A 25,659-nucleotide genomic window follows, 5' to 3' on the forward strand; every position below is an offset into this window, starting at 1 on the left:
AAAAGGCAGAATTTAGAACTAGCTAGCTAGCTAACTAGTGTGCATAATTTAGAACTAGCCATGCCTTATATTTTGTGCAGATTTTTGAAGTTTCTTAGGGGGTTAAAAATGGATTAGCTAGCTAGGGTTATCCCTACTTGTTGAGGGATTTGTAATTTATTTTTGTTAACTTGAATATGGTTGAAATTGGATGTTGGAAATATTGTATGAGAATGTTGGATGAAATTGATGGAAGCATTTAAATTGCACAAATTGGATGGTGCATGTTCGAATTTTGATATCAAATATTTGACAGGAAAAACTGATATCTAACAATCCATTTTAATTTTATTTTTTTTAATTAAAAAACATTTACAATATCCGTTCAACACTGATATCTAATGTCTTAAAGCTGATATTTATACAACCATATACATCGAAAAACAAAAAAATAGCGATATCTAATATAATTTTTATATCACATGGTAGCTCAAACATGATATTTATACAGGCATATACATCGAAAAACAAAATAATAGCGATATCTAATATAATTTTTATATCACATGGTAGCTCAAACATGATATTTAAAAGACTTATAATATCTGAAACAACGGACGAACAGATATCTAATCTATATAGATATATCGGTTTTATTTAAAACTCTGATGTGTTAACAATATTAAATATCGCTTTAATAAAAAAAGTGATGTAACAACTTACCAAACATAGCTTTTGCTGAGTTTACAATATCGAAAAATATAACTAAACCGATATATAATACACACTTTAATGTCAGTTTTTAAAAAACTAATGATATTGAAAGTACATTAGATATCGGAATCCATGCATATAGATAGCGGAAACTTGGAAATTCGATATATATTATGTATTAACAATATCGGAAATTAAACAAATAGGATGTCTAAGTTTTTATAAACATCGGGTAAAAACCGATATTGAAAATAGGGTACATTAGATATCACGTCTGCCCTTATCGGTCGCAAACCTAATAGACATCAGTTTTCCACTGATGTCTAATGGGGTACTTCCTAGTAGTGATATAGTCTCATTACTGGCCTTAAAAACTTCTTTTGGGTCGTGGGACATATTGGATAGTAGTCTTAGATAATTATTGGCCCTTAAACCACAATTTAAAGAGGAGTGAGTTAAAACATCCATTGGCCCCAAAGTGAGTTGGCCACCAAACAAAGGTATACGGGTCAGAAAAATATTCTTAGCCACTACACGAAAATGATCAATATGAGAAATGACCAACATGAAAAATGGCCAATATGAAAAATGACTAACATGAGAAATGACCAACATAAAAAATGGCCAACACGAAAAATGGCCAATATGAAAAATGACTAACATGAAAAATGACCAACATGAAAAATGGCTAACATGAGAAATGACCAATATGAGAAATGACCAATATGAGAAATGGCCCATAATAACCCAAGTGTCATTTTTGGGTACAAACACTTACATAGAAAAAACTAGTATGGCTATTGATACAAAAAAAAAAAAAAAAAAAAAAAAAAAAAAAAAAAAAAACTAGTCTGGCTAATGTATCTGTATCATATAATTAGTGCATTGAAATATATCATACATATAGAAAAGAAAGATATATATAATATATATATTATCTGTACACCTGTCAATGATGTTGTCCTTTGTTAATGTTAACAATGATGATGTCCAATGTTAATTAGTCTGATCCTATATTGGTCGGTTTGTATATTTACAACGCAAAACCAATCAAATACAATCTAATAAGGTTGTATAACTTCTTGATGAATGAAAAAAAAAATTATATATATAAATATATATGTATATATAATTAAAAAGAAATTGTTGACAAAGCTTAGATATAAGTCATTTGACATGATAAATATAAAACTGTATAAGCGTATATATGCAATGATGATCTTGCAGTCTAAGAACCAGAGACTCTACCCCAGTAACTAGCTAGTAACCAGCATCTAAATTCTTACATGATAGTCCTCTATTTCAAATTCTAATTTATGCAATGATGATGATTAATTATCAACAATATACCTGTATAAATTGTCGACTAACAAACCAAAAAGGTACGTATATGAACAATGAAACTATAAAAGCATTCAAATAGGTTCACTGATTCAAACCAAATCAAAGTTTAAACAAAATATTCCAAATCAAAGTAAAGTACTCCGAAATACTCCAAAATATTAAACATTTTCTCAAATAACCACACTCATTCCACATTATAAATTATCCACTCCGAACGCTCTTCAAGTGACATTTTCAAAAAGGCATCTTTCATTCCCAACTTATGAATAAATGTAGCCGCTTTGTAGCGAGTGCGACTATCCAAGTTTGGGGTCTCCTTGATAGCATTCCATATATTGTTCTTGTTCTCTCTTTCCTTTTTCTCTATTTCACTTTTCTCTCTATCTCTTTCTCTTTTCTCCATCAGATTATGCATTCCTCGAATGTCAGTTGCAATTGCAGTAATTGAATCCATGCCAAGAGAAATCTTTTCTAGAACATTGGCTCGAGTCATGGTATCAAATGAGCTAGAGTTCCCTTCATACTCGGTTCTAGTTCGTTTTTTCGGACCACTGTTTTCCAAGGGAACCTCCATATTAGTTTCCATGATAGGTGGGGATGAAGTATAATGTTCATGTGATGGAGTTTCGTATGACTGTTCATGTTGACTTTGGACATATCCCTCGTGACTCTCATCAAATACATAGTCTTCTATCCTGACACATCTATTCTCTTCAACCCCATATATCCTTGAATCTGTATCGATCATCATCCAATCCAATTGAGTTTCTTCTAGTAGTAGTGCCATTCCCAATTGCTATTCTCAAATCCTCATAGTCGGCAATCTTATCAGTACGAAGGTGCTTTTGATTTGGGTGGGACTAGAAAAGAACAAACATATAATGATTATCATTAGTGCATAAACACACTGTAAGTTATCATATAAATAAATACAAATATAAAATCAAAATCTCACCTTAAAGTAATTTTCCCATACTTCATCACTAGCAATGAATTTCTTCATGCTTGAGTCCCACCTACAACCAGAGCTATACCGCATAAGATCAGAATAATTGTGATACCGTTGCTTAAACCATTTCATTCGGCTCTGGTACTGAGTATAATTCTTTTCACATCCAAGCCTTTCATTCAAAATAGGAAGTATCTTTTTTTCTACTATTTGTCTGCTTAGCAAACCATTGCTATCATGCCATCCACGATTGGTGGCATCAACCATAAGCTCTAACAACATAGAGCTCTCTTCTACGCTCCACGGGTTATACCCAATTCTACCCTTTACTTGTGAATCTCCCATTTATAATCTCACTATATTGTCCATGAAATATTTAATAAGTTATATACTTTTTTATGTCATTAATGCATGGACATGGATATGGCAAGTATTTATAAAGCAATAGAAAATATTCAATCCATTCAAAAACATTCATTGAAAGACACATAACTGCCATTATGAAACCCTTAACATATTTACAAAAAATAAGAAATATGAATATAAAAACAAGAATAAAAAGCATGACATGAAAAGAATGCCACTGACCTTGTTGACACTAGAAACTTGTTCTTGCAATACCTGATTCTTTCTCCTATTCTTTCTCGGCACAATTGTACAGAACATGTGAAATCAATGACTATTTATCAAATAAATCAAACACATCTATTACATTTTTATGTAGTGCATGGTGGAGCATACAAAATCATCACATAGAAAGTCGGATAATTAGTGATGCCACTTATTTTATGCTGTTGTAAACATTCTGTAACAATGTGAGTCCATTATTATACGAGCAGTGTTATGAAGACCACATTTAAAAATATGGAAATGCAAGACTCCAACTAAAAGAACCAAAAGGCATCCACAACATTAACTCATACAGTTCCTCAGATTGTTCCTCCCAATAAAAATTATTAACACAATCAAACAATCAAACCAACAAAAAAAAAATCAGTCAAAGTCCTTCAAATAATACTATTGATTTACATGAATTCTCATTTCAACCAAGACAAGTATTTTTATTTTGTCTCTACAGTTTGAATTACTATATGATCCTGCTAAATAATGAATCATACCATACAACAACAAAAATCTACCATTCACTTCAATTTTCTTGGCAACTAAACAAAACCCAAAAGCAAAAAGACTGAAAAAAACTTGGGAAAGATATAAATTATGACAAGCATGATGAAATTATTTCATATCTGGAGGACTTATTATACATTAGAAAACTTAAACGAAAAAAAAGGTACCAAAATGTCATAAAAAATTGCTTTTACGTTCTTCTTTACTTCAAGACACCTACCCCACCATACCTTGTTAAATATCTGATATAGTGGAGCTATATCTTTCAACCATTCATATCTGGCGGTATACAAGACAATGGCAAGAGGCCAAAAGGCTAAACCCTAGAATAGAAAGCCCATGTAGCGAATACCAATGAAGCTGAGGTGATTATCGAAATAGATTAGGTGATTGTTAGCCCCTGATTTCACCTACGGTATTTGCAACTTACTTGCAACTTACGTGATTTTTATTGAAAACTTTTTTTTCTTCTTCTTCTTTAACCATACACTGCCTATTTTTACTTCTCTGATTTTCTTCTTCTATTGATTTTTCCTCTTCTATAACCACAAGTGTCCATACATATATATAGCATCGTATAAAAATAAAAAACAAAAGAAGAAAACTCAAGCAGTCAAGCAGGTCTATGTAGCATCATTACTGTGATTCTATGAAAATTGAGAGAAAAAATAGCAAAAATAGCATACCTCAAGCAGTCAAACAGGTTTGTTCATGTTCTCGGGAGACAGAGAGCTCGTTGAAAATCTGAGGGGGGACTGGAATTCTTATGGGCTTTGGTATTTATACCACTCACATAAAAATGCACCCAAATTCCACTACTTAATGAAATCCTTTGAATTCTATAAGTTTTGAGGACACCTAGATTTCATTGGAATCTATTAAAATCTGAGTTGGGGACGCCTTGATTTCTTTGGAATCCATTAAAATCCTAATTGAGGACACTTAGGGGGGTGTCTCCAACTTGGATTTCATTGGATTTTTAAAAGTCCAATGAAATCTAGGTGTTCTCAACTCAGATTTTAATGGATTCCAAAGAAATCAAGGTGTCCCTAATTTAGATTTTAATATATTCCAATGAAAACTAGGTGTTCTAAAAGGGTCATGGATTTCATTAAGTAAAAGATTTTAATGGATTTGGATGGATTTGGATTCATATTTTACACATAACAATTTCCATGAGAATTCCAGCCAACTCCATTAGATTTTGATGGATTCTATAGATTTTAAAATCCATTAAAATCTATTAAAATTTGAGTTGGGGACACCCTCCTTAGATTTCATTTTTTAAAATCCAATGAAATCCAAGTTGGGGACACCCCCCTAAATTAGCACTAGAATCATTTGAGTGGATAGCTTTCACTTTTCTAGAATGACATTTTGGATGGCTTGTCATGCCCTTTAAATTAAAAAACGCTTCATCTATTTTTCAAAGAAAGATTGATCAAATATTTAAGAAATATGATTCTTTTTGTAGTGTATATGTATGATATATATTCTTATACATAGTAAAAAAAAAAACATAGGAAACATCTAGAAATTATTTTGCAAGAATTTATTGATAATGGTATTGTCATTAGTAAAAAAAAATTACCTTTCGTTTTTTTCTTACATAAAAATGTCAAAAATTCATAAACCAACATAAAAACAAAAAATTCAAGCTTATGTAGTCATATCCACCATAATTTCAACAGTAACAGTAGTTGTTACTGTTTGTCACTATAGAGTTACTGTCGAACAGTAACTATCGGCTCAATACAAAGTCTCCTATTCACTTGACGCCTTATTTTCTTTCGGCCAGTTTATGCGCCTCATTTTAAAACGCGGGTTTATTTATCATTTGGTGGACCATTTTAACATTCCAAAACATTAGGTGGGTTGACTTAACATTAGGGATTGTAGAATGGGCTTATTTATCATTTTATTAAATAAAAATATCCATTATTATATTTGTCATAAAAAAATGGACTTTTTTTAAGTTCAAAATAAAAAATAGTAAATAATTAATAACCCCAAATTAGTAGTAGAGTTATTTCAAAACCTCCAGCGTTTTTAGAATTAATTGATACCCCTTAGTTGCTGTTTAATCTTAGTTGCCGCCCCATGATCAATATGAAAACAACAGTTTTGACTTTTTGTGTTTTTTAAATTCCGATGCCCAACTGACACACTGAGGCTGCTCCCTGCACCATGCGTTACTTCTCCATCATGGCCCACGTGCTACATAGCTTACAATATTGCTGTAAAAAACAAGGAGTTAAATTTCAAAATTTTCGGCGAAATTTCGCCGAAAATTTCGTTTTTTGAGGGTATGGAAATTTTAACACTAGTTCATGAATTTTTCGCCAATATTTCGCCGAAATTTGGCGAAATTTCGTTCCGAGTAACAAACCCACCATTTTTATGTCTGTCTTCTCCTTGCCAGTTACAAACTCAGCCACCGCGTGACTGGGGAGGAAGGAGAAAGAAGAGAGAAGAGAGCGGGAAGGGAGAAAATCAGATCGGGGAGGGAGAGAGGGAGATCGGGGAGGGACTTGGGAGAGAGAGAGTGGCGCTGGAGAGGGAGGACATGAGGAGAGAGAAGAGAAAAAGGTTTGATATTATACCATATGCTGACTTGCTGAGTCAGTTGCGGCGGCTGGGAGAGAAGAAATGAAGGGAAGAAGTGAAGAACTGAAGAAAGGTCACGGGATGGAAGCCAGGAGGGAAAGAAGAAAAAAAAAAAAGGAAAGAAAAAGAAAAAAAAAAGAAAAAGGAAGAAAAAGGAAGAAAAAGTCAAAAAGGAAGAAGAAAGGTTCTGCACAACTTCTACTCAATGCTCACGCCATCCATCACGTGGAGAAGTGGAAGTAGAATTAGGAAGGAAAGAAGAAAAAAAGAAAAGGGAAAAAAAGGAAAGAAAAAGAAAAAAAAAAGAAAAGAAAAAGAAAAGAAAAGAAAAAAAGAGAAAAAAAAAAAAAAAGTTTAGGGTCAATTAGGATTTGAGATCTTTGGGCAATTGGAAAAAAAAAAATTTGGAATTTCGTTTGATTCTTTTGGGATTTCGTTTAATTATCTTTAAACCCTAAATCATAATACATTTCTATATAAAAAATAATTTAAAACTCTAAAGGGCATAAATCTTAATATTTTATATCATATCTTAAAAAATATGGAGTATATGGGGTTTAATGTAATATTATGACATATAAAGTATTGGGTTTAGTGTATAGATTATAGAGTATAAAAAATTTAATAATTTTATTTATTCATTATATTAATTTTATTTAACAGTATTTACCTTCAGCGCGCATTATATTCATCACATCTCACATAAAATCTACTATATAATTTGGTTTTTTCAATATTTTTTATCAATATAGTAGATAATATGTTAAATAAATATATGGTAAAATTTCATTCAAAATTTCCGTATTTTGATAGCAATTTCCGTCGTTTCCGTCTAATTTTTGTCGAAATTTAAAAATCTTCGAAATTTCCTGGAAATCCGAAATTTTATTCCTTGGTAAAAACTAAAGAAAAATAAAGTAGCCGTGGACAGTCAAACTCAAGACAAACAAACAACTCCCAACCAACCCAACAACACAACAAGTTGTAATACTGAATGGATTAATTTATAGAGTTTAACAAATATACAATAAAAAAAGTCTATATACTATCAGATATTTACAATAGAGATTGTACAAATTTACTAAACAATAACATGCAATTAAATTTCACAAGCCTAATAAAACCTAAAACTAAAATTGAAAAAAAAAAAAAAAACGAAAAGGTTAAACGTACAACATACAAGCTTGTTACAAAATGATTACACTTTTAAAAATTTCAACATTTTCACTTTCCTCACACATATCAGAATCGATTATCTTCTAAACAAAAGAAATACCAAAACTGGATTGATCACACTGAAACTGAATCGATCACACTGAAATTGAATCAATCACACAGAAACTGAATCGATTACACTGAAACTGAATCGATTATACTACAATTGAATCGATCACACTGAAACTGAATCGATCACACAGAGATTGAATCGATCACATTAAGATTGAATCAATCACACTGAAATAGAATCGATCACACTGAAACTGAATCGATCACACTGAAACTGAATCGATCACACTTAGATTGAATCGATCACTGAGACTGAATCAATTATAATGAGACTGAATTGATCAAACTAAAACTTTATTGATCACTGAAATTAAATCGATCACTGAAACAAAAATCGATGATTGAAACTGAATCGATTGCTGAAACTTAAATCAATTACTGAAACTGAATTGATATATTCTCGTTCACTTCCACAATAATTTGATATTGTGAATATTTGAAGATTTTAGATTGATCGAGTTATTGATTTCATTTTCATTTATCAATTTTCAGTTGTAGTAGTAAATTCAATTTCAGTGATCGATTCAACTTCAACGATCAATTTCAGTTTCAGTGATTAATTCAGTTTCAGTGATCAATTCAATTTCAGTGATCGATTCTGTTTCAGTAATCGATTTTAGTTTAAATTATTAATTTAGTTTCAGTGATCAATTCAATTTCAGTTATCGATTCAGTTTCAGTTATCACTTCCGCTGACCCAGCCCATTGACGCACTAGCATAGCCCGCTAATTCTTTAGCCACTGACACAAATGCCCTACTATATAACATGCCTTTATTTGTGAAAAAAAAATTATAATAATTTGCACACAAGTAAGGTGACTCAAACCGGAGTCAAGCATGAGCAAAAAATAGTTACACTAATTTTCAATAAAAAAAATATAATTATACTAATTTGAAATAAAAAAATAGTTACATTAAATTTGCAATAAAAAATTAATTACACTAAATTTGAAACAAAAAACTTACACTAAATTAGCAATAAAAAAAAGTACACAATTTTTAAAATTAAAATATAAAATGTGTATAAATATCATTAAATACCAACCCTTGCACATCAAGGTCCTCAGTCCTAGTGGTAGGGTGATCTCTTGAAGCCTACTTAATTTTCTTGGGTTCAACCCCCTTTGAAGCCAAAGGCTTACTTTTTAATGAATTAAAATAGTGGCCGCGTGTCAGGTGGGTCCTCGTGTGCATATGATAGGGTCAATTTGGCATTATATATGTTGCAGGGGTTAAACAAAGAATTGTAAGTATTAGGGCCTTAGGTTTAGGCAAATTTTGTATGTAATTATGGGGTTTAAAATTAGGCACGCACTAAATAAAAATGCCCGGATGGTTGGTCATCCTAAAAAAATCGATGATAGGCCAGTCCACTTTAATATAAAAGCGTGCTTGGCATAGAACTCGAGCACACGCCCTGTTTTTTTCATGTTTTACAAAACAATAACAATATTCACTGTGCACAATGGCAATAAAAATTGCATAAAAATGATTGATACTTAAAAGGGAAAAATTTACAAACATGACACATATTTTTATGGTTATTTCATTTTTGTATTAATGAAGGACACATACTTTCATTTTGTGTCAATTAAGGACCATGTTTTTTTTTTTTTTCTGTTTTTATCTCAACTTTGGCCCGACGTTGGACCCATCAAAACTCCACCAAACTGAGAAAAATTATACTGGGTTTAAAGATATGCATCTGCTCTTTACAACCATATAAAGATCACTTAAATCAGATCTCTACAACTCCAGATAATCGGCCCCAAAGTAGGGTACTCGAAACTGGCCGATTTTCTAAATTTGTTCCCAAAGGTTTGATTGGACAGTTTCAGGTACTCTACTTTTGGGCCAATTATCTAGAGTTGTAAATGCCCGATTTGAGTGATCTTTATATGGTTGTAAAGAGGAGATACATAGTTTTAAACCAAGTATAAGTTTATTAGATTTGGTGGAGTTTTGATGGGTCCAATGTCGGGCCAAAGTTAAGATAAAACATGGTCCTTAATTGACACAAAATAAAAGTATGTGTTCTTCATTAACACGAATCAAAATTAATATCCTGAAATGAAGCAACCATTAAATTATGTATCTTGTTTGTAAATTTTTCTCTACTTAAAAATACACCTTTTGTCTTCTTTTTTTTTTTTCTTAAAAATTTATAAATCAACGTAAAACAAACACTTCAAACTATTGACTTAGTACAACACCTTTTTAAATGGTTGCTTATTTATTATTAGTAGACTTTTTTAAACATTCCAAAATATTAGGTGGTTGATTTAAGTTTTAATATTAGGAGTGTAAAATAGGCCTATTAATCATTTACTGTAAAATTTGGGGTTGTTACATTAGCGAAGCTAGAGAGTCAGAGACCAATTTAATTTAGTCAAATTGGCTGTAATATTATTTAATTCATATATAGTTCTATATACTTCGTTAACACGAAACCTCTCACTACTCCATACTTCCAAAAATTAAGATAAAAACACAAAACCAAGAAAAATATGTAAAGGGAACAATCGGTATTGCATATAGTTTATAAATTTAACAAAATGAGCTTACAAGAGCTCTTATAGCCAGGATAATGAGAACAAAACTCCTGGAATATTATGAACCAATGTTTAATTAGGAGACAATCCTCTAAACTAGGTGTTATTTTGTGAAAATCGTCTGCCTGAAAAAAATTCTTCAAATGAAACTCAAGATGAAGACATTTTGTTCAGCATCATTTTACTTAAGCCCCGCCAGAACCATATTTCTTTCCAAACACTAGCACCTGAAGCTTGTCGTAACCTGCAAGCACACCAGCACCGGCAACTGCACGAAGAATATTAGCGCCAGCACCCTTAAAGAGAGATTTTGCACCCTCGTTCTTAAGGATTTGATTGAATGCGTCAAGCGAGCTCTTGTATTTCACAGCTTCACCAGATGTCATCATCATCCTTCTACGAACAGTGTCAATTGGGTAAGAAGCAAGACCAGCACCGTTGGTGATTACCCAACCAAGAGCAAAGCTAGCAAAGAAACTATCCTGGAATTGTCCAAAAAATGAAAAAACAATATTGCCCAATATTGGTCAAATTGAAAAAAATAGATTACTGCAAAGCTAAGCTGCTAACTAGCACCAAATCACAAATGGAATTGTATCATATATATATAACATAGTGCTAAAGAAATCTAGTTACCTGCAACTTTCCAGTGAGGATCACAGGCTTCAAAGAATCATACATTCCAAAGTATAGACCACGGTACACAATGATGCCAACACAAGAAATGTTGAAGCCGCGGTAAAGGCCAGCAATACCATCTGATTGGAGAGTCTTTTTGTAGACATCAACCATGCCATTGAATTGCCTCCCTCCTCCTCCCTTCTTCGCAGCCTTGGCATCATTTGCAAGACGGGTTCGAGCATAATCCAAAGAATAGACAAATAGTAAAGAAGAGGCACCGGCAGCACCACCAGATCCCAAGTTACCTGCGAACCATTTCCAGTAGCCATCCCTGTCCTTTTTGAAATTGAACAGCCTCTTGAAGTAATCTTTAAACGCAAAGTTTAAGGCCTGGACAGAGAGACCAACAATGTAAGCAACTCAGAGATATATATATATATAGAGAGATGATGAGGTTAAAGAAATGAAAATAAGTGGAATGACAGACCTGAGTTGGAAAGTAACGGATGACATTGGCCGTGTTACCTCTCCACAATGATCCCATTCCCTCATCTTTGATGGTTCGGCTAAAACAATCGCCAATCCCCTTGTAAGGTTCAGAGAGCCTACCAGCCTTGATCATCTCATCCTGGTTTTGAATCAAGAGCTTTACACGCTCAATTGGAGCAGCAGCAGTCTTGGACACAGCAGCAGAAACGCCACCCATTAGAAAATCAATAGCAAATCCTGCAAATCCTTTCTCCTGTGGGGATTGGACAAACACAGGTAAGGCAGCTTGACATCCATGGTTCATGGGATACTCCAATGCTGCATTCGAATAATTTCCATATGCAAAACGCCTTTGATTCAGAGCAGGCCTCTGGAAGCCCCTATCATGCGAAAGGCTGGAACCCAGATGAAGCTGACCACAAAACTTTTGCATAACAGTTGGGTGCTGCTGCCTATCCGCCATCATTGCAACAAATCAAACACCTACAAGATCATCCATGCACTTTTGTAATCAGGGAATATCCAGTATGCTTCGAACAGTTTGAAAATAGCATGCAATATAGAACAAAAATAATATGTAAATTCAACAGTTGCAACTTCAGGCAGTGTTATTCCTTTGAATAGGACAAAGATTATATGGGAATTCATTGCTTATAAATCAAAACTCCATAAAGACAAAAAAAAAATAAAAGGTATGATCAAAATGGACCAATTGGGATAAAAAGCTTCCGTAAACACTGCAGAACAATGAAAAAATGGAGAGCACTGAATGCCAGTGACTTCCTAAACATAATAATAAGATTGGCTAAGATAAAAAAGAATGAGTTAGAAAGCAAATGAAAGGAAAACTAGCGAGCGTTTGATATTCTATTCAAAAACTGAATGTTTTTTTGAAAAATTCTTCATTATTTCGATCATCTATAAATATCATAGATAAAAACAAAAAACAGTTTTCGGAAAGGATACCATACAAACCCTAGATCGCTCCAAAAGATAAACAAGCCCACAATTCACATCAAATGATAGGTGTAAAAGACCTATACACATTATAAACAAACCTATGTTACAAATAAATAATTAATTAAAAAAATACCTTTTACGTTATAAGCAAAAAGTTCAACCCAATCAAAACAAGTGAGAGAACAAACATCAGCAACAAAGTGAATCAAAACCCAATCAATATCCAAAACTTCATTAATGTGCTACACCCACTTGAGTGAAAGCAAAAACAAAAAAAACAATCACACAAACATCTTCAAATATTACCTTCAAAACAGTTATTCAAAAGAGAGGAGAGAATAAGAGATCTAAGAGACCCCGAAGTGAAACGGAGAGATCTGAAAGACCCTTTTGCTGGTTTATAACAAAAACGTAAATACAACAATGTGTGAACTCCGAAACTCAAGGAAAATACATAGTCAAAGACACCACATAAAAAAGTAAGGCACCCAAAGAGAGAGAGAGAGAGAAATGCGATCACTGCTCAGAGAGAGACAAAGAGGGTTACCCTTTGAGCTTGGTTCTCGGAACGCTAAAGGAGGAGAGCTTAACCAGGAGATATGGTGGGATGGCCAATGACACTGATAAAGGGTTTGAACCAAAATGAACAGTCCTGTTAACACCTCAAATTCTCTTTTTGTTTTTAGTCAAAAAAGAATGTTTTTTTGTTTTTTTTTTTTTCCAAAAAAAGAATGTTTTGTTATAAAATAAAGAGAAATGTAGTGAGAACATAAGAAAGAATTAGGGAGGAAGCATAGTGTATGTCTCATTCACATAAAGCCTTTATTTACATGCTCTTGGATGACCTGATATATATATACCTTAAAGTCTCCCATTTTACAATGAATTAGACTCCTCTTAATTATCTATACAATTATTCTAAATAATACAGGAGATAAATATTAAACATGATAATGGACAGCCACATAATTAATGATATTTACAACACTCCCCCTTGGATGTTCATTGAATATGACAATTGTTTCATTAAAAACCTTACTAACCAAAACCTTATGGGAATTAAAAGACTCGCTAAGGAAGAAAGTACAATCTTCATGTGTTTTTGATAGTTATGATGAGCGCGTGACACTGCCTCATTAAAACCTTGTCAGGAAAACCCAATGGGATAAAAACCTTGGACGAAGGAAAAAGAGTACAATGTTTGATGGCACGCTCCTCCTGATGTTGATATATTTCTCCAATCAGTGAAGATTGTCTTATTAAAACCTTGCTTTGAAAAACCCAATAGAACAAAACCAAAGCGAAGGAAAAATAGTGCAACTTTTGAAATATCACTGATACAATGTTGGATGCGCTTTGCCTCATTACAACCTTGTTAGGAAAAATCCGGTGGGACAAAAACCTAGTTGAAGGGAAAAAAGTACAACACGCAAAATGGTTGGATGCTCCCCCTGATAACAACAAACTGTAATTTGACTGGTTCAATAATCCAGCAAATAATGATATCTCATATGTCATCTTCTATAGAGTGGAGTTTGGAAATGCTTGTATGAACATGACTTCCATACTAACAGGGGATATATGTTTGTCATCATATGTTGAAATCCTGTCGAGGTTAAAGCAATACTAACAAAATATAATTCCACTAAATAAAGTGGTTAGAAATAATTCTCTCTAAAAATAGATGAATTATTATGAAAATACTTTGCATATTGGAAAATTTACATGACACAATCACCGATGCTATATTTGATCTACTGCATTGTATTTAAGTTGAATAAGGCACATTAAGATATGGTGCTTCTGGACCAAATTAAGATCTTTCTTACATCTTTCTTAGGAAGCAAGTAATTAATCATTCAGTGCCAATAGACCAAATAAATGTTGGGTATAAAAATTTCACTAGTACTGTACTCGATCTGCAGCTCGAGACACTATTTTCATTTCCCAAGGTCATTTATATCAAATCCAATATTCAAGCATTCAATAATCTTAGAGCTCTTCAGGAGCCTCAATTAATTCATAACTTCTTTCAAAAGTTTGAATATGTTGCAACAATTTTCGAATTCGGGTTCTAATTAAAGTACTCAATAAGGCAATTTTGACCATATTCATATTGTTAAAGTTGGGTGCATACTTTGAGCTTCAGGCTCTTTCAATCCTTCAAGGATTTGCTTCAGGCACATAATATTTCATGACATTTTCAATTTGGGATTTGACTTAGTAATTTATCCTATATCTTGTAGGAAATTGCTTCTGGCAATATGTTTCAGGCATTTCATAATCTTTAAAGGTTTTCTCCATATGCAATTAACACATTTAATTTAGCAAATTTGTTAAAATGCGGTTGCATATATAACAGGAGAATATAGAACCACAATCCCATGTTTCTTTGGAAAAACCTTATAATGAACACATTTAATTTAGCAAATTTGTTAAAATGCAGTTGCATTTATAACAGGAGAATATATAACCACAATCCCATGTTTCTTTGGAAAAACCTTGTGCCATTATAAATAGTGATTTTGTTCACTTTATTTCAAACACTCTATAACCTTCAGGGTTAACATCTTTGGTGTCTGAACTATAGGTTCTCATTATTCTACGTTTATAATGATGTTCAATTCTACAGGAATTGCCTCTTCCCAGTTTGGCCAATCATTTAATTTTTTCGACATTTATAGTAAACGTGGTTCCACATTATTATAGCCCATGATGATTTTTAGTAGCTACTATAAACAAAATATATCATCATTATATCAATGATCTCACAATTCTCATTTGCATGCATTAGATATAAATATAAATATATATATATCTTTATAATCGGTACATGTGCCTCTTCAGGGGCTTTTATAGTCTCTTCAAGAATTGTCATATCTTCTAGGATGATTTTGTGTACAGAATGCGGATCTTTAAATTTAATTAATTGGGCTTATGTGAACCATTTCATATACTTTTCACTTCTTGGGAGCTAAACTTTGGAACCTATAAATTTATCACGCTTCAGGCATGCAATAAACCATTTTCCGCCAAATTGATGGACTATCATGTTAGGACATGAATCCATGTTGACATAGATAAAACTTCCATATGTGACTTTGCAGTTTCGTTGTATATATATACATCTAGCTTTCAAATAAATGCATTCATTAGATTTGCATTATCATTCATATCTCATTCCCATATTGAATGGTATGAAAAAGACTAGTATATGCATATTATGCTATTTTACGCCGTTCTTCAAGAACGGTCATTTCTCCCCCTAACTGCGGGAAAATTTTCATAAATGCATATATAAAAATCAATAGAGTAAGTGGTTATACAAACTCAAATGCTTATATAACTTCAGGTTATATAAAGACGAAACATAATTAGGTTTGCAATGCACATGTAGGTATATGAAACTTTTAGTTTCAAATAATTCTTCAGCATCTAACTTCAGGTTATAATAAGAATTAATAAATTAATTATGAACAACTATGAACATATATGCTAATATATTCTAAATTGAAGCTATGAAACTTTCAAGTTCATTAAAAACCATGAAACTTCAAGTTTCTATACAAAATATAAGCAAAACTTCGGGTTCTTAAATCTTGTTAAAGTATATAACTACAAGCTCATATGAATAAAGGCTTTCTGCTTAATCTAAACTTAATCAAGAACTTCAGGTTCATAAGAAAAATTATGGAATTATGAAAAATTTGAGTTCTAAATCATGGAATGATAGATCAAAGAACTTCTGGTTCAATTTGATTCTATAACATAGAGCATGAAAATCAAGGAAAAATCAAGGAACTTCAGGTTCTGACTTGATTAAGTAATACACATTGAACTACAAATTTTAATCAATCATAAGAACATTAGGTTCTATCGCATCTCCAATTTTTATCCACTTCTGATAAAGAAACAAAAAGTCAAAGAACTTCAGGTTCTTATTTGACTGTTTAATGTAGAACTACATGTTCTGATCCTATTTTTCATGAACTTCAAATTTCAGGTTTTAAGTAAAACCAAGGAATAAGGAACTTCACGTTGTATGTGTTAGAATATCAATTTCTTTATAAGTTTGATCTCTCCATTCCGTGATAGGAGGCATAAATACAGTATAGATCAAAGGTTTAGAACTTCAGGTTGTATTTAAAGAAAATGATATAGCCAACTAGTGTACATAATGAAAAGAATTAATTAACAATGTACAATATCTAATATTTATAGATCTGAACTTCTTGTTCAATCAATATTGGCAAAATACAAATAATATGTTCCCATGTATTCCCAAAACCTCAAATTTGGAGTAGGTTAGAATTTCGGGTTCTAAATATTTGCTCCTCAAAAGTCATAACATGAGCATCATAATCCACATTAACATATTTCTGAAACTTCAGGTTCGAGATTCAAAACATGGACTTAAATTTAATTTAAAAATTCTTAGTCTAAAATTTTTGAGCTTTGAACTTCAGGTTCATATATATTTAGACTTCAAGTCCTTATTTCCTTTATGTATGTACCATGTTAGAACTTCTGGTTCTTAACTCTTGAACTTCAAGCCAAAATAATTTACTCAAAACTTCAGGTTTTAGCATTTCAAGTTCTATGATGAACTTCGAGTTCAAAGTGATCCATACTCGAAGCTTCAGGTATGATGTTTAGGATTGTAAGTCCATATAAAAGAATAATATAAATCTAAGAAAATTACAAATATAATAAATAATGAAAATTTCTAGTTTCTGAAAAGAATAAATCAAGAAACTTCGGGTCTTGATTTGCATATAAAAGATGGAGGAACTTCAGGCCCTCATTAAATAATTAAGGTCAAGGAACTTCAGGCCCTTATAATAATTAGAGTCAAGGAACTTCAGGTTCTTGTATGGGTCAAAGAACTCCAGGTCCTTGTATGGGTAAAGGAACTTCAAATCCTTGTATGGGTAAAGGAACTTCAGGTCCTTGTATGATAAGTAATAAAGAACTTCGGGTTCTTATCTTATTTAGTTGTATAACAATTGAGGCACTTTGCCCTAATTTAATAATACAAGAACTGAGGAACTTTTGGGCCTCACTAGATTAGTTAAGAAATGAGGCTCTTTAGGCCTTCATTCAATTTCATGAGGATCTTCGGGTCCTCAATTGATTTTAATTTGAGGATCTTGTAACATTCAATTCTGACCTCAACAATCAGAATAATCACATATATCAATAAACTCCGATCATATAATATGAAACCGTATATAATCAACCCAAAACTCACAATTGAATGCAAGATCTATATATATTGAAACTTTTGATGAATAAACTCAAAAAAACCATCATGATAAGAAATTGATAATATGTCATAGGCAGCCGACAAGTTAAGGGGGAGATCATATTGAAATCAAAGTCATTCAACAACAAAACTGTAAACTAACAAAATTGATCCAACCCAATTAATAAGAAAACCCCATGATAGCAAGAGGCTGGTATAGATAACATATACCGGTGCAAATATATTCACTTTTCTGTATAGGCACACTAGACATAATTGATCAATACATACTTATAATTATATACATAATATATTAAGTAAGAGAGCATAATATATAAGCCAAAATTTTGTAAAAGAAACTCATGATTTTGTTCTCTCAATACAGGAACATTCACGATGAATTGAATTGAATCAATGAATTCAAACCTGCATGTCAATTCATAGGGTGAAACAAAACAATAAAGAAACATGGAATATGTGTTAGCTTAAACGATTATTAGGTCCCCACTGTGCACATGATTATGATATGCTTCAACCTGTAGTATCAAAAATACCTCTCCTATATATATATATATATATTAAGTGGAATGAAATAGTAAGACGTGCTTCTTGTTGGAGCCTTTAACTCATGTACCTCAGGTAATTCAAAGAAGTAAGCTAGTAAACTCATATGATATATAAGTACTCATCAACTTATTTGGAAAAACTGTCAACAATATGTACGCATATATATAATATATAAATTGGATAGCATACAACGGGATATATGAAAACTAGCAGATATAGAATAGACAGTTCATACCCAACCGAATCAGATCATTCAACATGAGAAGCATTCATATTGAAACACCTATCTTGAAGCACTCGTGTATAGATAGGACACATATCACGGAGGCACACGAAGAGTATAACACATAAAATATATAAATAGAACAACTCTAAGATCAAGAGTATTGGTCAAAAGCAACAAGGTTGCATCATATGACTCTTAAATCAAGAAGAGTTTATAAGAAAATAAAATATAAGAAAGACTATCGTGCTGATAACGTGTTATAAAATAAAGAGAAATGTAAAGAGAACATAAAAGAGAATTGGGGAGGAATCAGAGTGTATTTCTCATTCACATAAGGCCTCTATTTATAGGCTCTTGGATGACCTGGAATAGACCCTTAAGGTCTCATATTTTACAATGAATTGGACTTCTCTTAATTATCTATACAATTATTCTAGATAATACAAGAGATAAATATTAAACATGATAATGGACAACCACATAATTAATGATATTTACAACATGTTTTTGTTTTTTTTCCAAAAAGATTATAATATGGGATGATAAGTTGCTTCGTTTAGTATGTTGAATGGTGGAAGGTAATCCATAGCCGTTGATAATTGAGAAATTGGGTTTTTGGTAAGATGACTAAAGTTACAAGTGGAAGGTTGTTATTTTTTTCACCGTCACATATTTGGTAGGTATGAAAAGGAAACTTGGTTAAATGATGTTACAAGGAAAGTTTTGCATTTGGCAAGTCATAAATTTATTACTTGTGAGCCAGCTTAGTTGGTTCTTGTTTTTTTTTTTTTTTTTAAATTTATTTATTCTTTTGTTGATGAAGTTCTTTTTTCTTTCAGGTTGGTTTGGTTGGTTGGGACTAGGCACTTGTAATCGACAAACCAAATACTAGACCGTACCGAATCAACAATTCAATTTTTTAATTTGCATGTGAATTCTCAATTATGAAACCAAGCTAAACCGAAGTGGCTGGTTAATTCACAATTTTGCGATTCCTTAACCCTTTGAAATATTCAAACAAAACCGAAAATACTTATAGTCACAAACATGAAAAATACATAGTATATGCATAGTTGGGAGTCAAACCCCTAGCCAACACATAAAGCACAAGCTAGCACCTTATCACCAAGGCAAATGTGATTTTTGTTAAAATAACACAACCAATATATTTAATTTCTTTCTGACTTATCTATTACTTTAAAATAAATAAGTTTTTAACCAAACTCTATCACGGTATCTCATTCTTTTTTTCCCCAACTACCAGCACAATCTCATCTCTCAGACTCTCTCGTTATGAGATCTTTCTCTCTCTCTCTCTCTCTCTCTCTCCTCCTTCTCTTTCTCTCTTTTGTGTACCTTGTCGGGCTCTGTTGCTATTCTCCCTTGCCATTTTTTTTCACCGTTCTCTCTGACAATTCTTAACCAACATCGAATCAATCTGAACCTGATAACACTGGTTAACCGACCATGTCGGCTGAAGGCTTCTGTAATTCAACTATGTTTGCCGTTTCTAATACCGACATAGTCGATTTAGGCATCATTTTTACCTACACGATTCGATTACCAAACCGTGCCCACTCGTTGCTAGTTTTGATTATTCACAATTAATCAAGTTTTTTAGCAAATATGAATGCTTTGGTGGCATTTTAAAAATTTCATAGCACTAAAACTATGTCGTTTTGCTACTATTTAGGCATGATTTTACACTTCTCAGTTGATGGGCCAAAAATGGAAAGATATTAGGCCATTGCCAGACTAGCCCAATAAATGGAAGAAACAGCCAAAACAGAGCAGGTCGGTAATAGAAATGGGCCAGAGACAACACAGAAGCCCAGAAATCCAAGCGGGCCGAGCCCAGTGAGCGGATTAAGACAAAAGAGGAAAAGTCCTATTAGAACAAGCAACCGAAGGATCAGAAGATCAAGAGTTATAATTCTTCAAGATCCTTACATGTTACAACTGTTCAGAAGAATTAGGACTCTTAGGATCCAAGGCACCCGTTAGAGTTTTACCACTTTAAATAGAGGCCTTGTATCACTACAAAGACAACTCGAATCCCCAAAAAAATTCCCAGGTAGTTACTATGTTCTTTTGTTTTTAGGCTTGTTCTTGAGAAAATCTCATGGTTTCTCTCAAGAACTTAGGATAAAAACTTTTGTGTTCTTCGGTTTTTATTAGAATTAATGCAAGTATTGTAGTTTAATCCGCATATTGTTCGTTTAAATTCAATTTCTTGCTCTTTATTTCCTTGCATAACTAGATTTATTGCTTTCTTTGATTAAAGTAGTTTAGGTTATGTGTTTTACCGTTCATACTCGCATTATCACTATTAATACCCAAGATCATCTTTGTTTTGATTTTATTTTTACTGTTATTTGCTATTCACTTGATCCTGATTTCACACATGTCACTCGCACATACACGTTTTCACAGTACATCACCATCACACCCAATACAACACATCTACCCTAAGTCCTTGCAGCCAAGGCATTAGAACCTTAGCAACCGAGGGGTGTTCCTTCCTCGGTTCACGGTTGCCTGACCGGAAGTCAGTAATGTGCATTATCATCATTGTACACTCGGCCTCCCGATCGTGTACTAGCACGCCTAACGCAAATTTATTTCCTTAATCCGTGGCTTAGGTAACATGTGGCCGTAGAGATTTTGAGGCTAACATTTTTTGCACGCCCGGTGGGACATCAGGGTATTGCATGCAATCCAACACTCAGTCACAAACTCTAAAAGAATTGAGATAAAAGAACAAGGAGTTGGAAGTCAGAAACAAAGAATTAGAAGATTTGGTAGAAATGGCCATAAGCCAGGCACCGGTCATTTGAGCAGTCAAAACCAACTCGACTGATGCTCAATCTGAAAAGACGATTTCGGAAACTATCAATCAAGGATTTTCTTGGTAAAATACCATTCTGGCCAAGAGTATAAACCAACAGACCAATACAATCAAAGACTTAGTCGGTCAAATCTCGAACGTGATCAAAACGTTTAACCGACATGCAATGAGTGCAAACCAGAGTGCAAACACTCAGTTCGAAACCATTGCCCTAGCCTTACAAGCAATAGGTTGGGAAGTACAGGTAGGACGACAAGGTGGCAATAATCAGCATGGTCGACAACCGGTGTCCCAGCAGACAGGTGCACAATAAGTCCCTACCATCAGTGCCCCTTTAGTGATCGATCCTACCGTGGTCAGCTCTCAAATAGCAACGACCGCACCCATTAACAATAATATCCATGGCAGTTCAAGCGTGGGGTTTGCCCTACTACCTAACAATGGCCGACATTCCCCAATTTGAAATCAGCTACATGCCAATTTACCACCTCTTCTTCCTTAGAATATTCCTCCAAATCAACATGGACCAGTGTACAATGTTGTTGGGCCTCAAGGTCACCCATATGGCTACATGAACCAGCAATTCAATGCATATTGTCAGTAGATCCCTCAAGTTCAACAATTCGGGATAGCTAATCAGATCGGGGGACCAATCCTAGGGAATTAATGGCAGGCCCAATGGAAGCCACCTATTGAGGAACAAGCACAAATGCTCGATTACATAACGGCCGGCGTGAAGAAGGCAACCGTCTCGTTTGTATGGATGAACTTCATAAGGTCATTGAAGGAATGATTAGAACCTTACCAAGAAGAACTGAACGGCCATAATACTCAAAACCTTATCCGGCCTGGGTGGATCAGGCAGAACTACCAAGGAATTTTTGAATACCAGACTTCGCCCTATTCACCGGTGATGGGCCGCAGTCCTCAATAAAGCATGTTACCCTGTTTACGGCTTAATGTGGAGAGGCGGTCGTGAACCCTTATGCAAAGTTTAGATTTTTGCAAACTCTTTAACTGGGCCAGCATTTTTTTGGTTCTCAGGGTTTCCAAGGAATTCTATTCAGTACTAGATAGAGATGGAACAGGCATTCCATGAGTAGTTTTATCAGAATGAGCAGGAAGTGACCGTGGCAGATCTTGCACGAATGGCCCAACAAGGCCATGAGATCGCACAAGAGTTCTTAACATGGTTCAAACAGGCTAAGAGCCGTTTCCAGATACAGCTATCAGAAAGGGAGTTTGTTCGCATTGCTCAAGGAGGTCTCAGCTATGACCTCCAGAAAAAGTATGAGGGCATGAAATTCCGCGACCTCTTCGAGTTGATAATTCAAGTTGGTTGATACGAGGCCATTGTAAGAGAAGAAACCCAAAAGAAGATAGCATCCAAAGGAACCTACTACAAAAATCAATCAATAAGGATGACAGATGTTGAGGATTTAGAAACAGTCGATGCTTATGCGACTGAAGTGGGTCTCGATACACCATTGGCTTGCAAGGCTTTAGGGGAAAAGACAATTGATACCGTGACCGTAGCTAATCCTAGGAATCCTCAAGCCAACACAACACGCACTTATTCATTTAACACTAATAAGATCGAAATGATTTTTTACTATTGATTATTTCTTTGCTGAAAGAAAAATCAAGTAACTTGCCGAACATATATTACCAAGTACGGTCGATATAAAAAACAAGACATATTGCAAATTTCATAATTCTTGGAATCATTTGACTAATGATTGTCTTGTTTTCCGTGACTTGGTGCAGAAATTCATCGACGAAAAGTGTTTAACCTTCCCAACAAAAGCAACGATGAAGGTGGATAGCGCTCCATTTGGAATCAATATGGCAGAGATCGTAAAGGAAGACAAGACTAAGGAGACTTTTTGGTCTCAGGCAACGGCCGTGGTCCCGTGCAGCCATTGTAAGTGTGAGGTGGAGACCTTAAAAGATGTAACGACCTAACCCAAATTTCATTAGAAATTTAAATTTTTATTCATAATGGTCATTTAGAGGCGTAGTGGGAGATTAAATTGTGAGACTTCGTATTATTATTATTTTTTTCAAGGAATTATTCTAAATATTTTGAGAATTTATTTGAAAAATTATTTTAAAGATTTTGGGATTTGATTTGAGAAATAAAAAGTTGTGGCTTAATTTTTAATTTTCTTTTTTTAAATTGGCCTTGACCCAAAGTTGACTTTTAAAATTAATGGGCTTTTGAATTTGACTTTGGGCCCGTTAAATGGGTCTTGATTCCAGAGTTCGTAGACACAAAGCACGAGTAAATCTGAGTTACGGTTTGGGTTTTACGGACGTTCAAAGTCGGGGGCATATTTGTAATTTTCACTTAAATGGTTTTTAAAACCCAAATTACATCTCTCTCTCTCTCTCTCTCTCTCTCTCTCTCTTGCACCTTCCTCTGTACACACACCCGACTGCAACCACCACCACCTTCGGCTGTTCTCCGACCGACCCAGCCACCCATGCAACCCCCCTTTTCCGGCGCTGACACCTACTAAGAGTTCACTGGCAACTCAGCCCCGCGCGCACAGAGAAACCCAGACAACCCCAGCTGCCACTCTCCTTTGTCTCGCCAAAAGAAATTTCGGCCAATCTTCACCACGATTTCTTCAATGTTTTAGTGGGTTTTTCCCTTTGAGTTATGGGCTTCCATTTCCTTTGAATTTGGTTTGTTTCTTTTGAGGTTTCTGAAAAATGAAAAATTTGGGGATTTAGCACCCATTTCGGGTTCCTCTTGTAATTGGAAAAATTGATGATGTTGTATGTAATTTTGGACAAATTCCACCCCTAGGAACCTTTAATTATTGAGTAGAATTGAAAATTTAGAGAAATTTAGAGAATTTATGATTTTTGGTGTTGGAACCGCCACCTTAAGCGGTGACGGCGGTGGTTCGGACCACCCAACCGTCAATTCCTTTGAATAACATGAATTTGCGATTCAAATTTGGTTGATTATTGATTTTGGTTAGTTGGAAGTTATTTGAGTTAACGAAACTTCAATTTAGACGTAAATTGGACACTTTTTCGGAACCAAAATGACATTTGGACAAAACCCGTTCGAGATATACTATACATAAGGTTTATTTGAGTTGAAGTGTCGAATTAAAAAGTTTAAATGTTGTTGGATTTTGAGCCGGGAAGGATTTCTTTTGGATTTGAGGTTATGTGATCTATGAAAATTTAGAAATTTACCTTTGGGAATAGAAAGGTTGAACGAAGTGTCTAGATTTACACACGCACATTGAATTTATGGCGGAGCGATCCTAATTTCATGTGTTATCATTTCTCCTCTAGGCAATAACCCCAAGAACAGAGACGATCCAGCGGAGGATCAAAGCTAGGCATCCTCAATTGTGAGTGGACTTTTATTTTAAAAATGTTTATACATTTTATAATTTAATTCTTTTTTGGCTATCTTGAGTTTTGTTTGAAAGATAAGAATTTTTGAGTTAGATGTTTGATTTTGACTAAGTTTATGAAAAGACCACATTATTTCAATCATTTCATGATATTGGGTTTATTTGGAAATTTGACGTATGGATTTGAACTTTGGGCTTTCAAATATGTTTAGAAGTAATCTTTCTTAAACATGACTTTTGTATGTTGATTTCTTAAAGTTTGGGATTTCTTGGATCATATTATAGTATCTCTTTCTCAAGTTTATGATTTATTTTATTTTTGGCCAATTGCGAGGAAGATTGATTTATATGGACTCATTTCTTTTCAAGATAAGTTTCATAACATGGTTGAAAGCTTGGATTTTAAGGTTAAACGAATGTGATTTGTGGAATTTTTACTTAGTTTATTAAAAGATTACAGATAAATTGGATGTTCATTTCGTTGAATGTTTATGTATGGTTTGAGACGTTGTGATTTGAGGAAAGACACCTTTTTGATGAGTTGGATTGTTAAAGAGAATTTTGAAAAAAGTATTTAAAAACTGCTATATAAATGCACATACTGATCGGACGAGCCTGCCTGTGTAAAATGTAGGGGATTGTGGCCAGGATATGAGCCTGCTTGTACGGAGTGACCTCTCCGTACGAGATTGTGTCCAGGATACGAGCCTGCTCGTGCAAAGTAACCTCTATGTACGAGATTGTGGCCAGGGTTTGAGC

At 33.8% G+C, this 25,659-nt stretch overlaps 2 protein-coding genes and 1 pseudogene across 2 annotated transcripts; 1 reads left to right on the forward strand and 2 right to left on the reverse strand.

The window, feature by feature from the left end:
• Positions 1-2,750: 2,750 nt before the first annotated feature.
• LOC147299641 (uncharacterized protein At2g29880-like) lies at positions 2,751-3,331 on the reverse strand. The gene is made up of 2 exons (XM_086231543.1): positions 2,993-3,331; positions 2,751-2,897 (listed from the first exon to the last, which is right to left on the reverse strand). Exons 1-2 carry the CDS (start codon positions 3,329-3,331, stop codon positions 2,751-2,753), a joined length of 486 nt encoding a protein of 161 aa, XP_086087669.1.
• A 7,415-nt stretch (positions 3,332-10,746) lies between these two features.
• On the reverse strand, positions 10,747-12,134 carry LOC147299642 (ADP/ATP translocase, mitochondrial-like). Its single transcript, XM_086242653.1, has 3 exons — positions 11,670-12,134; positions 11,198-11,572; positions 10,747-11,043 (listed from the first exon to the last, which is right to left on the reverse strand). Exons 1-3 carry the CDS (start codon positions 12,132-12,134, stop codon positions 10,747-10,749), a joined length of 1,137 nt encoding a protein of 378 aa, XP_086098779.1.
• A 10,142-nt stretch (positions 12,135-22,276) lies between these two features.
• On the forward strand, positions 22,277-23,482 carry LOC147299643 (uncharacterized; annotated as a pseudogene).
• Positions 23,483-25,659: the final 2,177 nt, after the last annotated feature.

The sequence above is a fragment of the Dryas octopetala genome, chromosome 1 (assembly GCF_963921425.1).
Source record: "Dryas octopetala chromosome 1, drDryOcto1.1, whole genome shotgun sequence".
Lineage (NCBI taxonomy): Eukaryota > Viridiplantae > Streptophyta > Magnoliopsida > Rosales > Rosaceae > Dryas > Dryas octopetala.